The 15970-nt window shown below is 46.5% G+C and overlaps 1 protein-coding gene across 2 annotated transcripts in view; it reads right to left on the bottom strand.

The window, feature by feature from the left end:
• Window positions 1–7427, bottom strand: part of LOC100604025 (cytochrome P450 20A1) — a 59179-nt gene extending 51752 nt beyond the window's left edge. For both annotated transcript variants that reach the window (XR_004027823.1, XM_003253966.4), the window contains exon 1: window positions 6726–7427. Coding sequence is in view for 1 of the 2 variants with exons in the window: in XM_003253966.4 (XP_003254014.2) it covers window positions 6726–6797 (72 nt within the window). In the remaining variant the exon portion in view is untranslated. The remainder of the gene's footprint in view (window positions 1–6725) is intronic.
• Between the last annotated feature and the right edge of the window lie 8543 nt (window positions 7428–15970).

Below are 15970 nucleotides of genomic sequence, written 5' to 3'. Positions count from 1 at the left end.
CATATATCCCGTAAGTCAGATGTGTTTCACTAAGACATCTGCAGGACCTTAAATAATAGCTTTCCAATTAAGTTGAATCTATAAAATTATTTCCATATTAAAATACAAAAAAAAGGGGTTCTTTGCATGGAAAAGAATGATTTCCATGTCCTTTGCAGGGACACAGATGGAGCTGGAGGCCATTTTCTTTAGCAAACTAATACAGGTACAGAAAATCAAATACTACGTGTTCTCATTATAAGTAGGAGCTAAATGATGAGAACACATGGACACATAGAGGGGAACAATACATGCTGGGGCCTCTCGGAGGGTGAGAGGATCAGGAAAAACAACTAATGGGTACTAGGCTTTTTTTTTTTTTTTTGAGACGGAGTCTCGCTCTGTCGCCCAGGCTGGAGTGCAGTGGTGCAATCTCGGCTCACTGCAAGCTCCGCCTCTCCGAGTAGCTGGGACTACAGGCACCCGCCACCACGCCCGGCTAACTTTTTTGTATTTTTAGTAGAGACGGGGTTTCACCGTGGTCTTGATCTCCTGACCTCGTGATCTGCCCACCTCGGCCTCCCAAAGTGCTGGGATTACAAGCGTGAGCCACCACACCTGGCCAATGGGTACTAGGCTTAATAGCTGGGTGTGGTGGCACACACCTATAGTCCCAGCTACTCAGGAGGCTGAGGCAGGATAATTGTTTGAACCCGGGAGGCAGAGGTTGCAGTGAGCTGAGATCGTGCTACTGCACTATAGCCTGGGCGACAGAGCAAGACTCCATCTCAAAAAAAAAAAAAAAAAAAAAGGCCGGGCGCAGTGGCTTACACCTGTTAATCCCAGCACTTTGGGAGGCCGAGGCAGGCGGATCACGAGGTCAGGAGATCGAGACCATCCTGGCTAACACGGTGAAACCCCGTCTCTATTAAAAATACAAAAAATTAGCCAGGCGTGGTGGCAGGCGCCTATAGTCCCAGCTACTCGGGAGGCTGAGACAGGAGAATGGCGTGAACCTGGGAGGTGGAGCTTGCAGTGAGCCGAGATTGCGCCACTGTACTCCAGTCTGGGCGACACAGCAAGACTCTGTCTCAAAAAAAAAAAAAAATTATTTCATTCTGGATATTATTCTTCCTCTGTGTCAATTAAACTAAGGTGTTTGAAAAATTTAATATACACTCTACATCAACTAACACATATCCAGTACATTTTTCTTTGTTTTCTTTGTTCTGCGTTTATATATGGTCCCAGCTGGTTTGGCTTAAAAAAAAAAAAAAAATCAAGGTCCATTCTAATACTTTCATTATGATGATGCAAGAAACAGAAGAAAACTGCTGTGCTGGGCCGGGTGCAGTGGCTCTTGCCTGTAATCCCAGCACTTTCAGAGGCTGAGGTGGATGATCACTTGAGGTCAGGAATTCAAGACCAGCCTGACAAACATGGCGACTCCATCTGTACTAAAAATACAAAAATTAGCTGGGCATGGTGGCACACTCCTGTAGTCCCAGCTACTCAGGAGGCTGAGGCATGAGAATCACTTGAACCTGGAAGGTGGAGGTTGCAGTGAGCTGTGATTGCACCATTGCACTTCAGCCTGGGTGACAGAGTGAGACTCTGTCTCAAAAAAAAAAAAAAAAAAAAAGGAAACAGAAAAACTGCTGTGCTGGAGCCATTTTCTTGAGTGGGTGAGAAGGTAGGAGATCTAGTACAGGAGTGAAGAGATGGGGTGGGGGGCATTTAATTGGGAGCATAGCCAATTCATAGTAATAGGAGGGAACGTGGAATGTAAGGGCACAAATTTAGGCAGATAGGCAGGGTGGTGTGGAAATTATCTCCAGATTGGTTTTATTTTTTCAATGAAATAGGCCAGGTGTGGTGGCTTGCATCGATAATCCCAGTACTTTGGGAGGCCAAGGCAGGACGATCATTTGAGTCCAGGAGTTTGAGACCAGCTTGTGCAACATGGGGAAACCCCGTCTCTTTAAAAAGTACAAAAAATTCGTCGGGTGCAGTGGCCAGCGCTGTAGTCCTAGCTACTCAGGAGGCTGAGGCAGGAGGATCACTTGAGCCTGGTAGGTCGAGGCTGCAGTAAGCCAAGGTCACACCATTGCAATGCAGCCTGGGTGACAGAGTGAGACCCTGTATCAAAAAAAAAAAAAAAAAAAAAAAAGAGGCCAGGCGCAGTGGCTCATGCCTGTAATCCCAGTACTTTGGGAGGCCGAGGTGGGCGGATCACTTGAGCTCAGGAGTTCAAAATCAGCCTGGCACACATGTTGAAACCCCGTCTCTATTAAAAATACAAAAATTAACAGGGCGTGGTAGTGGGCGCTGTAATCCCAGCTACTCAGGAGGCTGAGGCGGGATTTGAGCCCGGGAGGCGGAGGTTACAGTGAGCCGAGATCACAACAGTGCACTCCAGCCTGGGAGATAATGCGAGACTCCATCTAAAAAAAAAAGAAAAAGAGGTGAGAGCAGATCACGAGGTCAGGAGTTCAAGACCAGCCTGGCCAACATAGCGAAACCCCGTCTCTACTAAAAATACAAAAATTAGCCAAGTGTGGTGGCACGCGCCTGTACTCCCAGCTACTCAGGAGGATGAGGTGGGAGAATCGCTTGAACCCAAAAGGTGGAGGTTGCAGTGAGCCGAGACCACACCATTGCACTCCAGCCCCAGCCTGGGTGACAGAGTAAGACTCCGTCTCAAAAAAACAAAAAAGAGATTATCAGTTATTGGTGAAGACAGAAGATGTGAAGATAGGGAAGGAATGAAAAGTTATATAGAAGATTTGGAGAGTGAATGCACCAGGTGATTTCCAGACACCCCACTTAAGGTTTATGAATTAAAATGAGACTGGTCACTATGGCTGTGTTCTTTTCTGCCTGTGTTTTTTTTGTTTGTTTGTTTTCCAGCTGTGTGGGTTCAGGGGTGGAATTGACAGAACATTTGATTTAATCACAATTAGGGTATGCTAGATGATTATGACAAATGGATACAGGGCAAAGGAACTGAAGGTATATGCAAAGGAGTGGTTATAGTAACAGACCATGGAACCTAAGCTTTTTTTTTTTTTTGAGACATGGTCTCACTCTGTCACCCAGTCTGGAGTGCAATGGTGCCGTCTTGGCTCACTGCAGCCTCGATCTCCCAGGCTCAAGCAATCCTCCTGCTTCAGCCTCCCAAGTAGCTGGGACCAGGGACCACAGACGCTCACCACCATGCCTTATTTATTTATTTATTTTAGAGACAGGGTCTCACTATAATGCTCAGTCTAGTCTCAAACTCCTGAGTTCAAGCAATCCTCCCACCTCAGCCTCCCGAAGTGCTGGGATTATAGGCTTGAGTCACCGTGCTGGCCATAAGCTTCTTAAATCATCAGTTTCTCCTTTATGACTTGACAGCCCTCATCAGCATAATGTAATTTCTCCTACCTTAAGAGTCTCTTCACCTCACTTCCCTCTGTAGTTACCAGCCCCCTTTACTGCAAAACTCTAAAGAGCTATCTATACTTGATTATCTCTGAATCCACACCATTTAGGTTTATCACCCCAGTTACACTGAAACCGCTCTTCTTAAGATTACAAATGTTGCAGTGGCTCATGCCTGTAATCCCAGATCTTTGGAAGGCTGAGGCAGGAGGATGCCTTCAGCCCAGAAGTTTGAAACCAGCCTGGGCAACAAAGCAGGACCCCATTTCTATAAAAAATTTAAAAATTAGGTTGGGCGCGGTGGCTCATGCCTGTAATCCCAGTGCTTTGGGAGGCCAAGGTGGGCAGATCACTTGATGTCAGGAGTTCGAGACCAGCCTGGCCAACATGGTGAGATCTTGTCTCTACTAAAAATAAAAAAATTAGCTGGGTGTGGTGATGTGTGCCTGCAGTCCCAGCTACTTGGGAGGCTGAGGCAGGAGAATTGCTTGAACCTGGGAGGCAGAGGCTGCAGTGAGCAGAGATCATGCCACTGCACTCCAGCCTGGGTGACAGAGCGAGACTTTGTATCAAAAAATAAAAAATAAAAAATTTAAAAATTAGCCAGCTGTGGTGGCATGCGCATGTAGTCCCAGCAACTTGAGAGGCTAAGGTGGGAGGATCGCCTGGGGCCAGGAGTTTGAGGTTACAATGAGCTATGATGGTACCACTGCACTGTAGCCTGGGCAACAGTGAGACTCTGTCTCTTAAACGAAACAAAACAAACAAAAAAATGATTACCAATGTTATTAAATTGTTAGGCCTTAACTTTACTTAAAATATCTGCAGCATTTGACTTAGCTGATTATCCTCTTCTGCTTAAAACATCTGGCTTCCTTCTATTTATGTGGCTGCTCCTTCTCAGTCTCCTTTGCTGGCTCTTCTTTCTCTCCTCAACCATTAACATTGGAGAATCCAGGGAATGGTCCCTGGGACCTCTTCTCTCCTGTATCTAAATTGTCCGGGAGATCGCAACCAGTTCTCCTCGCTTTAAATACCATCTTTACTTTGATAGCTCCCAAATATGTATCTTCAGCCTGGACTTTTCCCATAAACTCAAGACATATATTCAGTTACTTCTCAACATCTCCACTTGAATGTCTAACAGGCATCTCAAACCTAGCCTACCCAAAACCAACTCCTCATCTCTATAAATCCCCACTACCTCCCACTAAAACAAAACTAAAGAACCACCACCACCAACAAAACCCCTGATCTTCCCTGGAATTAATCTATCCTTCCAGATACCAGGCTAAAAATAACTGGTGTTTTCCTTGATGCCTCTCTTTCACATTTCACATCCAATCCACTGGGAAATCCCATTGGCACTATCTTCACAATTGACTAGTTCTCATTATCTCTGCCACTACTACCATGATCCAAGCTGAAATGATAATATCCTCCTAATTACTTGGCTTGCTTCCATCCTTACCTGGAGACCCATGTCTATTCATGACTTAGCAACCAGAATGATTCTTTTAAAATTTATCTAACAAAATTAAATTTTAATTCTATTCAATTTCAAATGGCATTCATCTGCTGAAATCCTCCAGCGGCACACAGCAAAAGTCCATAAAAAAAGCCTTACAAGTCATTTAAAATCTGTCCTTCACTCCCATCTTTTTAACTTTCTCTCCTCTGGTATCTTCTTCATTTACTACACTCTAACCACACTGGTCCCCTTGCTTTCCAGAAACACACCAGGCGTGTCTCCCTCTGAGGGTTTGCATTTGCTGCTCCCTCGACCCGGAATGCTCTTTCTCAGAATGGCTTGCACCTTCACCTGAATGACTTGCAGCTTCACCTTCTTCGAGTTTCTGCTCAAATGTCTCTGTAGCTCTTGGCCATCCTACTTTAAAACAACAATCTACCTATCCCCAACTTTATTTCTACCCACAATCCTATGTTATTTGTTTGTATTGTCTGTTCCCCTTCTCTAGGAAATAAATTCCAAGAGTCAGGAATTCTCTGTCCGGTTTCACGGCTGGATTCCCAGCACATGGAACCGTATCTGGCACATATCTAGTGCCAAGAATAAACAGTGTGCTTCTATGAGCTGATCAAAGAAGAGTATCATTTTAAAATCACCAAAAATTCAAGAACCACTAAAATTGTTTAGTTTCTCAGAAAACAAGATTTCAGGAAGTCCCTGATTGTGTAGTTGCAAGATTCCAGTCTAATCCATTTACCTGCTCGGAAAAGAACATTTAAGAAGGTGTATGGTCAATTCCAGCAGTTCAGCTACTTTTCAACTTTCACTGTAAAACCACCACCTTGCTTTGTAGAACAGGTGTTTTTTTGTTTGTTTGTTTGTTTTGAGATAGAGTCTCGCTCTGTCGCCAGGCTGCAGTGCAGTGGTGCGATCTTGGCTCACTGCAAGCTCCGCCTCCCGGGTTCAAGCGATTCTCCCGCCTCAGCCTCCTGAGTAGCTGGGATTACAGGCGCCCGTCACCACAGCCAGCTAATGTTTGCATTTTTAGTAGAGACGGTGTGTCACCATGTTGGCCAGGATGGTCTCGATATCCTGACCTCGTGATCCGCCCGCCTCAGCCTCCCAAAGCGTGCAGAACAGGTTTTAAAGACGGTCCTCAGCCATCAATGCTTTTGTTTTCAGACCCTCCCTCTCTGGCTGACGGAGGCAAGTGGAGAGAGGAGGACCGGAGGCTCGGAGAGGCGGCAGCGGCCGAGGCAACCTCGCACCCGAACCGGCAGCGCGGCGCTCTCCCCAAAGAAGCATTTGCCCCGGAGCCCCTAAGAGGAGCAAGACCTGGACCTCGAGCACTTTGGATTCCAGTCAGGATAGATCGATGGACAGATGGAAAGGAGGAATACACAAGTGCTGGGAGAATCCTCAAGAAAGGAGAAAGGGGTGGCGCGCCCAGGAGTCTCCTCTCTGACACACTGGGAAATGAAATTTGGGTTCGGCGGAGTTATGGCCAAAAAGCTGCCCAAAGTACTTGAGAGCCGCCTTGGTGAGTGACGCCAGGGTGCCTGGCAAGGTGAGGACGGCTCGCGGGGGGGCGGGCTTTTCCTCAGCAGCTCTACGCCCGCCTGGCCCGGCGCCTGAGGGGTAGCGGCGCAGCCGACGTAGCTCTCAGCGCTTGCCCGGAGGGGCGTCACGTGAGTCCGGGTGCGGTCCCCGCGCTGAAGCCCTGGAGAGAACCCGAACCCTCCCCTCAGGCCCGCCCCCTGCGGCCCGCAGCGGGCAGGTTGGCCTGGATGCCGGCGACAGAGAGACTGGGGCGGCGCCCGGGGCCCCAGAGAGCCAAGACGGCGCTCACCGGGTAGAGGTAGAGCACCGCTCCCACCAACGCCAGCAAGAAGGTAACGGCGAAGATCGCGAAGTCCAACATGGTTCTTCCGCCCAGGGAGCCACGTCTCGGATCGGCCGCTCGAGCAGCAGCGCCTCAGCCTGGCCCAATTTAAGGCGTAGCGTGTGGGCGGGGGCACCCCGCGGGACCCGCGAACCAACGGGCCGCTGGGGGCGTGACCGAGGCCTCCGGCCGGCGCCAGCGGAAAGAGCAATGGATCGCCGAGGAGCCGGGGCGTGGGTTCCTGGGCGCAGCAGGCCGAGGCTGAGGCCGCCTAGCGCCAGCCTCCACCCCACGGCGGGGATTGCGGTGCACACGATTTCAGACAGAATATGCCCGCCACTTGGGACCGAGTTGCTGGCGAAAGCAGCGCCCAGGTTTCCGAGAAAAGTTAGGAGTTAGCAGTGCTCTGTCCGCCCAACACTTTTCCCAATGGATTCAGAATTAAAACCTCTAAACCAATGATTTTCGAAGAGTGGTCGCCGTACCAGCTGCATCAACGTCGCCCTGGAGCTCGTTAGAGATTCAGATTATCGATGCCGGGCGCGGTGGCTCCACCTGTAATCCCAGCACCTTGGGAGGCTGAAGCGGGAGGATCACTTGAGCCCAGGAGTTTGAGACCAGCGTGGGCAACATAGTGAGACCGCCGTCTCTACAAAAAAAAAAAAAAAAAAAAAAAAAAAAAATTAGCCGGCAGTGGTGGCGCGCGCCTGTGGCCCCAGCTGCTCCGGAGGCTGAGGCTGGAGGATCGCTTTAGCCTGGGAGGCGGAGGCTACAGTGAGCCGAGATCGCACGACTGCACTTCAGCCTGGGCGACAGGGCGAGACCCTGTCTCAAAAACAAAACAAAAGGAAAACAAAATAAAAAGATTCTCTATCCCAAACTAGACCTACTGAATCAAACACTCGGGGTGGGCAGGGGTAGGGGGCGCGTACAACAGTCTATTTTAACAGAACCCTCCTGGGGACACTGTTACACACTTAAATTTGAGGGAAAACCATCACTGATCTAAGTGGGACAGGGAAGTCTCTGGGAGTAAAACAAGAGTAGATACGCCTTGTTTCGCAGAATTTCTGTCTGAAGTACTAGTAAATGTGGTTCTTTGACACTTTCTGGTGAGCGGAGGCTGCACACTGTTAGGTTTCCTTGCTCTGTTAACTGACTTTCGGTAAATTGCTTGAGTTTTCTAAGCTTCCATTTCCTTCTATGTAAAACAGTGAAAATAATACCACATGGAGTTGCCTGTAGGTTAAATTACATATTTTATGAAAATCACTTAGCACAGCTCCTGGCAAAACCGAGTAAGTGCTACCCTACGTCAGCATTTGGCGTTTGTTGCCCTGGGCATAAAATACCCTAGGACCCCTCTTTCTATTTCGCATGGCTCAGAAGTTTTGACGTGGCTACTGAAATACAAAGCAAGGCCTGCTACTTACTAGTGCTGCTTTTTGTGAAAGTGTGCTAAAAGAATTTATAGATTTTATAGCTTTAATAATATAAAATGTGAAGAACAGGCAGCAATTTGGCAAGAGAAATTCCAGATTGCATTTTACAGCTTCTATGATAAATGACTGTTACATAAGCAGGAAACATATCTCATTGAAAATGCCAACTCTTTTGGCATCTATAGCAAATATAATGAAACATGCTGTTTAATATTTCACTTGGCAGAAATTGTATTTTTAAGTCTTTCTCTGCATGTAAATATGCTTTAAACTGTCGTATGTTCAAAGTTCATTTTTAAGTCTCTTGTTTAGAATTTTAAAGATATTTCTTGTCAAACTGATGTTCCCAATAGGTTTTCAAAACAGTAAATGTAAGAGGTTTTTTTTGTTCTTGTTTGTTTTATTTGTTTGTTTTTGAGACGGAGTCCCCCTGTGTAGCCCAGCCTAGAGTGCAGTGGCGGGATCTCGGCTCACTGCAACCTCCGCCTCCCAGGTTCAAGCAGTTCTCCTGCCTCAGCCTCCCGAGTAGCTGGGATTACAGGCACGCGCCACCATGCCCAGCTAATTTTTGTATTTTTAGTAGAGATGGGTTTCACCATGTTGGCCAGGCTAGTCTTTAACTCCTGACCTCGTGATTCGCCCACCTGGGCCTCCCAAAGTGCTGGGATTACAAGCGTGAACCACCGCGCCCGGCCAAACCTAAGAGTTTTAACTGCATAAGGTAGCCATATAACCGTAATCTTAGGTACCAATCCTTCAGGATATCTAGAATTCTCTTTTAGTCCTAAATTGACCTACATCCTGAGACTTTCTCAACTTTGAGGGCTGTAAAACAGAGACAAAAATTCCAGAAATTGGTCAGGGCACCATATTTTATAGCGTGAGTCTCTAAAACTAGACATCTACCTCCTCTTCCTGTGTTCCTAAAATGTTTTGCCCAGATATTCCCTAAAAGCATATATAAACAATATGTATAATATATATATACACACATACACACACACACATATATATCTTTTCACACATTTTTCTGTATTGACATCTAAAATTTTTATCTTGACTTTAAAGGATTAAATTTCTGGCATATTATAAATATTCACGTTTTGAAATTGTTACAGCTCTCTTTTAAGTGTATGAAAAGGAATGTAAATATAATAGTGATGTGATAACTATAAGATTTTTTTTTAAAACACACAAACTTGGCCAGGTGCGGTGGCTCCACCTGTAATCCCAGCACTTTGGGAGGCCAAGGCGGTCAGATCACTTGAGGTCAGGACTTCAAGATCAGCCTGGTCAACATAGGGAAACCCCGCCTCTACTAAAATTACAAAAATTAGCCGGGTGTGGTGGCAGGCGCCTGTAATCCCAGCTTCTCAGGAGGCTGAGGCAGGAGAATCGCTTGAACCCGGGAGGCAGAAGTTGCAGTGAGCCAAAGTGGTGCCACTGCACTCCAGCCTGGACAAGAACAAAACCAAAAACAAAACAAAACAAAAAACCCATAAACTTTTTGTGAACAACTGGAAATTTTCCATGATTCCTTTTTCTGAACTTATTTTTATTGCACTTATCCGACAGAATTTTATTCTAATGAAATTATTTTTATCCTTGAAAGTAATTTTCTTCATCACCTGTCAAACTTCTCTTCAACATGTACTCATGTTGAATTAAAAAATAGTTTTTGGGGCCGGGTGTGGTGGCTCATGCCTGTAATCTCAGCACTTTGGGAGGCCGAGGCGGGCAGATCATGAGGTCAGGAGATCGAGACCATCCTGGCTAACACGGCGAAACCCCGTCTCTACTAAACATACAAAAAAAAAAAAAAAATTAGCTGGGCGTGGTGGTGGCGCCTGTAGTCCCAGCAATTCAGGAGGCTGAGGCAGGAGAATGGCATGAACCTGGGAGGTAGAGCTTGCAGTGAGCTGAGATCATGCCACTGCACTCCAGCCTGGGCGAAAGAGAGAGATTCCGTCTCTAAAAAAAAAAAAAATAGTTTTTGGGCCGCACACAATGGCTCATGCCTATAATCCCAGGACTCTGGGAGGCTCAGAAGTTCACTTGAGCCCAGGAGTTCAAGGTTATAGTGAGCTATGGTTGTGCTACTGCCCTCTGTCCTGGGTGACATAGTGAGACCTAGTCTCTAAAAAAAGTCTAAAACACACAAAAGTTTTAAACTCCGTGGCTTTAAAAACTCCTACAAATTTATTTATTTTAATTTTCTTTTCCTTTTTTTTTTTTTTTTTGAGATGGAATCTCCATCTGTCATCCAGGGTGGAGTGCAGTGGCACAATCTCGGCCTACTGCAATCTCCACCTCCCAGGTTCAAGTGATTTTCCTGCCTCAGCCTCCTGAGTAGCTTGGACCACAGGCACGCGACACCACACCCAGCTAATTTTTGTATTTTTAGTAGAGAGGGGGTTTCACCATATTGGCCAGGCTGGTCTCGAACTCCTGACCTCGTGATCCACCTGCCTTGGCCTCCCAAAGTGCTGGGATTACAGGTGTGAGCCACCGCACCCAGCCTTAATTTTCTTTTTTGAGACGGAGTCTCACTTTGTGATCCAGGTTTGGAGTGCAGGGGCACAATCCCAGCTGACGACAACCTCCAAATGAATCTCTGGTTGGCTACTACTAGATTCCTTGGGTTGGAATTGTGAACACACAATCTTCTTATAATATAGGGTCATTCTCAGGGTATGCTTACGTTATCACTGTCAGGTGTGTCTACCATGCAACTGTCACCATTGATGTTCATTCCTTCAGACTATGCCACCTGGGCTTCTTATGAGCTCGCTTCTAATTCCACCAAGAGCCATCAGTAGGCTGAGGCTGAGAAGAGAGCAGCTTTAGAAGCCTCCTGTTTTGCTCCCTCTCAGCTCTGAGCCATATTTGCTGGCAGGAGCTACATCCCACTATATATATATAGCTCTTGAGGTAGAGCTTCCTCCTATGATCCTCCAACCCTCTCTGAGCAACAGTAATATTTTCTCTCCTTGCCCCTTCAGACCTAGGAGTGACAATGGTTTCCCCTGTTGCTAGTCTCTGGATACTTCAGCATCCTTTATTGGTTCCCTTAATCCTCCCCACACTTTTGTATATAGTTTCTTCCTTAAAGTCTTTTGAACCATTGGAGTGACATACTGTTTACCATCAGACCTGACTCTAGTTGGCACAAGGAGTGGCTCCCAGAAACAGTTCAAACAGTTCCTCAAGTTGGAAATTCTAGGACCAGTTTAAACACATATTTGACAACCTCATGATGAGATTCATTCTTGATAGTGATAATGTGTAGCATGCAGTGACAAGAAGGTTATTCGAATTATTGCCAGTGGTGACATGGGATGGAATGTCAGTAGGGAAGAAATTTTACATGGTCAAGTGATTGTTGATAGCAACAATGGGTATTGCAAAAGATTGTGGAATAGGCCGGACGCAGTGGCTCATGCCTGTAATCCCAGCACTTTGGGAAGCCAGGGCAGGCCAATCACTTGAGGCCAGGAGTTCAAGACCAGCCTGACCAACATGGCAGAAACCCTGTCTCTACTAAAAATACAAAAATTAGCTGGACATGGTGGCACATGCCTGTAATCCCAGGTTCTTAGGAAGCTAAGGCAGGAGAATCACCTGAACCCAGGAGGCAGAGGTTGCAGTGAACTGAGATGGCACCACTGTAATCCAACCTGGGCGACAGAGTGAGACTGTCTAAAAGAAGAAGAAGAAGAAAAAAAAAAAGATGGTGGGCTAGATGGCTGTTTCTGACTGCATTATAGAGCTTAGGAAAAGAAAAAAAAACAAGTTTTAGGTGTTGACATTCCACCATAAGATGGTATAAATGAAGGACCAGAAGGCTTCCATTCTTCTCGAAAGAATATTTTGTGGCCAGGCATGGTGGCTCACGCCTGTAATCCCAACATTTTGAGAGGCTGAGGTGGGCGGATCACCTGAGGTCAGGAGTTAGAGACCAGCCTGGCCAACACGGTGAAACCCCATCTCTACTAAAAATACAAAAATTAGCCGGGCATGGTGGCAGATGCCTGTAATCCCAGCTACTTGGGAGGCTGAGGCAGGCAGAATTGCTTGAATCAAGGAGGCAGAGGTTGCAGTGAGCCAAGATCGCACCACTGCACTGTAGCCTGGGCGACAGAGCGAGACTCCATCTCAAAAAAAAAAAAAAAAAAAAAAAAAGAACATTTTGTGCAGCTGCACGGCAGATATGGCTGAGTTACAGGCCCTAAAATCTAATTGTGCAGGTTGTAGAGTTATAATGCCAGCTAAAAGCAGAATCTTGCCAAGTCTTTTATTCTAAATTAGGGCACCGTTTGAGAAGGAATAGGACTCTTAGATCAGTACATTTGGTCAGAGAAAGACAAAGCTGAAACCCCAAGTCCCGCTGAACCTTCCTTGCCAATGGGAGTGGGCCCATCTCCCCTGTCTGAGGAAACTAACTTCCCTCACGTGAAAGTCTTTCAGAAACTTCTTTTGGGTCAGTTATCTCTGAGGAAGAATTCCCATTTCTCCTCATTATTTCTAGGCAATAAAGACTGATAATAGGCTGGGCGTGGTGGCTCATGCCTGTAATCCCAGCACTTTGGGAGGCCGAGGCAAGCTGATCACGAGGTCAGGAGATGGAGACCATCCTGGCTAACACGGTGAAACCCTGTCTCTACTAAAAATACAAAAAATTAGCTGGGCATGATGGCGGGTGCCTGTAGTCCCAGCTACTTGGGAGGCTGAGGCAGGAGAATGGCGTGAACCCGGGAGGCGGAGTTTGCAGTGAGCCTAGATCGCACCACTGCACTCCAGCCTGGGCGACAGAGCAAGACTCCATATAAAAAAAAAAAAAAAGACTGATAATAATAAACTAATAAAATAATAAACATAATAATGGACTGTCTGGGTAAAAACAGTTAAACCCATCATGGCCCAGGGAGACAATTACCAGTTTAGTTCTTAGAGAACAGAGGCACTGCAAGAAAAAGGGGACAGGTGATGGTACAGCAGGGTGGGTAATTCGTCACTCACAGTTTACTATTGCCAGCACATAGTGATCATAAAAAGCAGAACACATTTGGTTGGTTCTATTGTTGTTTTAAAATGCTCTACTCATAATGCCTGGACCTGGAGCAGAACACTGCTTATACATCAAAGGAGCAATGAGATCTTGCTAATTTGTATTAGAGGGATGCTGAGAAGCATGTATGGAAATGGGTATTTGTTTAAGGAAAAGAAAACATAAAGGGTGGTAAGGGCCAAATTTATTTATATGGTTTCATTCACTCAGAATTTGGGAAGTCAATGTGTTAACTTGACATATTAGGCCATTTTCATGCTGCTGATAAAGACATACCTGAGACTGGGCAATCTGCAAAAGAAAGAGGTTTAATGGACTCACAGTTCCATGTGGCTGGGGAGGCCTCACAATCATGGTGGAAGGTGAAAGGCATGTCTCACATGGTGGCAGACAAGAGAACTTGTGCAGGGAAACTCTCCTTTATAAAACCATCAGATCTTGTGAGACTCATCCACTATCAGGAGAATAGGAAAGAGCTGCCCTCCCACCGGGTCCCTCCTACAACACATGAGAATTCTGGGAGCTACAATTCAAGATGAGATTTGGGTGGGGAAACAGCCAAACCATATCATTACACTTCAGCCCCTCCCAAATCTTCTGTCCTCCCATTTCAAAACTAATCATGCCTTCCCAACAGTCCCCCAAAGTCTTAAGTCATTTCAGCATTAACCCAAAAGTCCACAGTCCAAAGTCTCATCTGAGACAAGGCAAGTCCCTTCTGCCTATGAGCCTGTAAAATCAAAAGCAAGTTAGTTACTTCTTAGATGCAATGGGGGTGCAGGCATTGGATAAATACACCCATTCCAAATGGGAGAAATTGGCCAAAACAAAGGTGCTAATGGCCCCATGCAAGTCCAAAATCCAGCAGGGCAGTCAAATCTTAAAGCTCCAAAATGATCTCCTTTGACACCATGTCTCACATCCAGGTCATGCTGATGCAAGAGGTGGGTTCCCATGGTCTTGGGCAGCTCTGCCCCTGTGGCTTTGCAGGGTACAGCCCCCCTCCCGGCTGCTTTCACGGGCTGGCATTGAGTGTCTGTGGCTTTTCCCGGTGTACAGTGCAAGGTGTCAATGCATCTACCATTCTGGGGTCTGGAGAACAGTGGCCCTCTTCTCAGCTCTACTAGGCAGTGCCCCAGTGGGGACTCTGTGTGCGGGGCGCTCACCCCACATTTCCCTTCTGCACTGCACTAGCAGAAATTCTCCATGAGCACATGACCCCTGCAGCAAACTTCTGCCTGGACATTTAGGCATTTCCATACATCCCCTGAAATCTAGGCAGAGGTTCCCAAACCTCAATTATTGACTTCTGTGCACCTGCAGGGTCAACACCACATGGAAGCTGCCAAGGCTTGGGGATTGCACCCTATGAAGCCACAGCCTGAGCTGTACCTTGGCCCCTTTTAGTCACGGCTGAAGCAGGTGGGACTCAGCGCACCAAGTCCCTAGACTACACACAGCAGAGGGACCCTGGACCCAGCCCAGGAAACCATTTTTTCTTCCTCGACGGCTTCCAGGCCTGTGATGGGAGAGGCTGCCGCAAAGGTGGAGACATTTTCCCCATTGACTTGGAGATTAACATTCAGCTCCTCATTACTTCTGCAAATTCCTGCAGCCCGCTTGAATTTCTCCTCAAAAAATGGGATTTTCTTTTCTATCACATTGTCAGGCTGCAAATTTTCTGAACTTTTATGCTCTGTTTTCGTTTTCAAGCTGAATGCCTTTAACAGCACCCAAGTCACCTTTTGAATGCTTCGCTGCTTAGAAATTTCTTCCACCAGATACCCTAAATCATCTCTCTCAAGTTCAAAGTTTCACAAATCTCTAGGGCAGGGGCAAAATCCCACCAGTCTCTTTGCTAAGACATAAAAAGAGTCACCTTTGCTCCAGTTCCCAACAAGTTTCTCATCTCCATCTAAGACCACCTCAGCCTGAATTTAATTGTCCATATGATTATTAGCATTTTTGGTCAAAGCCATTCAACAAGTCTCTAGGGAGTTCCAAACTTTCCCACGTTTTCCTGTCTTCTTCTGAGCTCTCCAAACTGTTTCAACCTCTGCCTGTTAACCGGTTCCAAAGTCGCTTCCACATTTTTGAGTATCTTTTCAGCAACACCCCACTGTACTGATATCAATTTACCATATTGGTCTTTTTTCACGCTCTGATAAAGACATACCCAAGACTGGGCAATTTACAAAATAAAGAGTTTTATTGGACTCACAATTCCATGTGGCTGAGGAGGCCTCACTATCGTGGTGGAAGGTGAAGGGCACATCTCACATGGCAGCAGACAAGAGAACTTGTGCAGGGAAACTCCCCTGTATAAAACCATCAGATCTTGTAAGACTCATCCACTATCATGAGAATAGCATGGGAAAGAGCTGCCCCTCATGATTCAATTACCTCCCACTGGGTCCCTCCCACAACATGTGGGAATTGTGGGAGCTACAATTCAAGATGAGATTTGGGTGGGGACACAGCCAAACCATATCAGCTGAACACTTGAGAATGAATCTGAATATGCTTGTTTGGTTAACTGAAGTCTGGATTCAATGTTGGCCTACAGTCATTCAAGTTGGGATGCCAGAAATTTCCTGGCTGGAGTGCAGTGGTGCAATCATAGCTCACTGCAGCCTTGACCTCCTGGGCTCAAGTGATCTTCCTGCCTCAGCCTCCTGAGTAGCTAGGACTACAGGCATGTG

Source organism: Nomascus leucogenys, chromosome 22a, assembly GCF_006542625.1.
Source record: "Nomascus leucogenys isolate Asia chromosome 22a, Asia_NLE_v1, whole genome shotgun sequence".
In the NCBI taxonomy this organism is placed as follows: domain Eukaryota; kingdom Metazoa; phylum Chordata; class Mammalia; order Primates; family Hylobatidae; genus Nomascus; species Nomascus leucogenys.
Note: the sequence above shows the minus strand (reverse complement) of the source record. Positions and strands in the feature narration are given on the sequence as shown.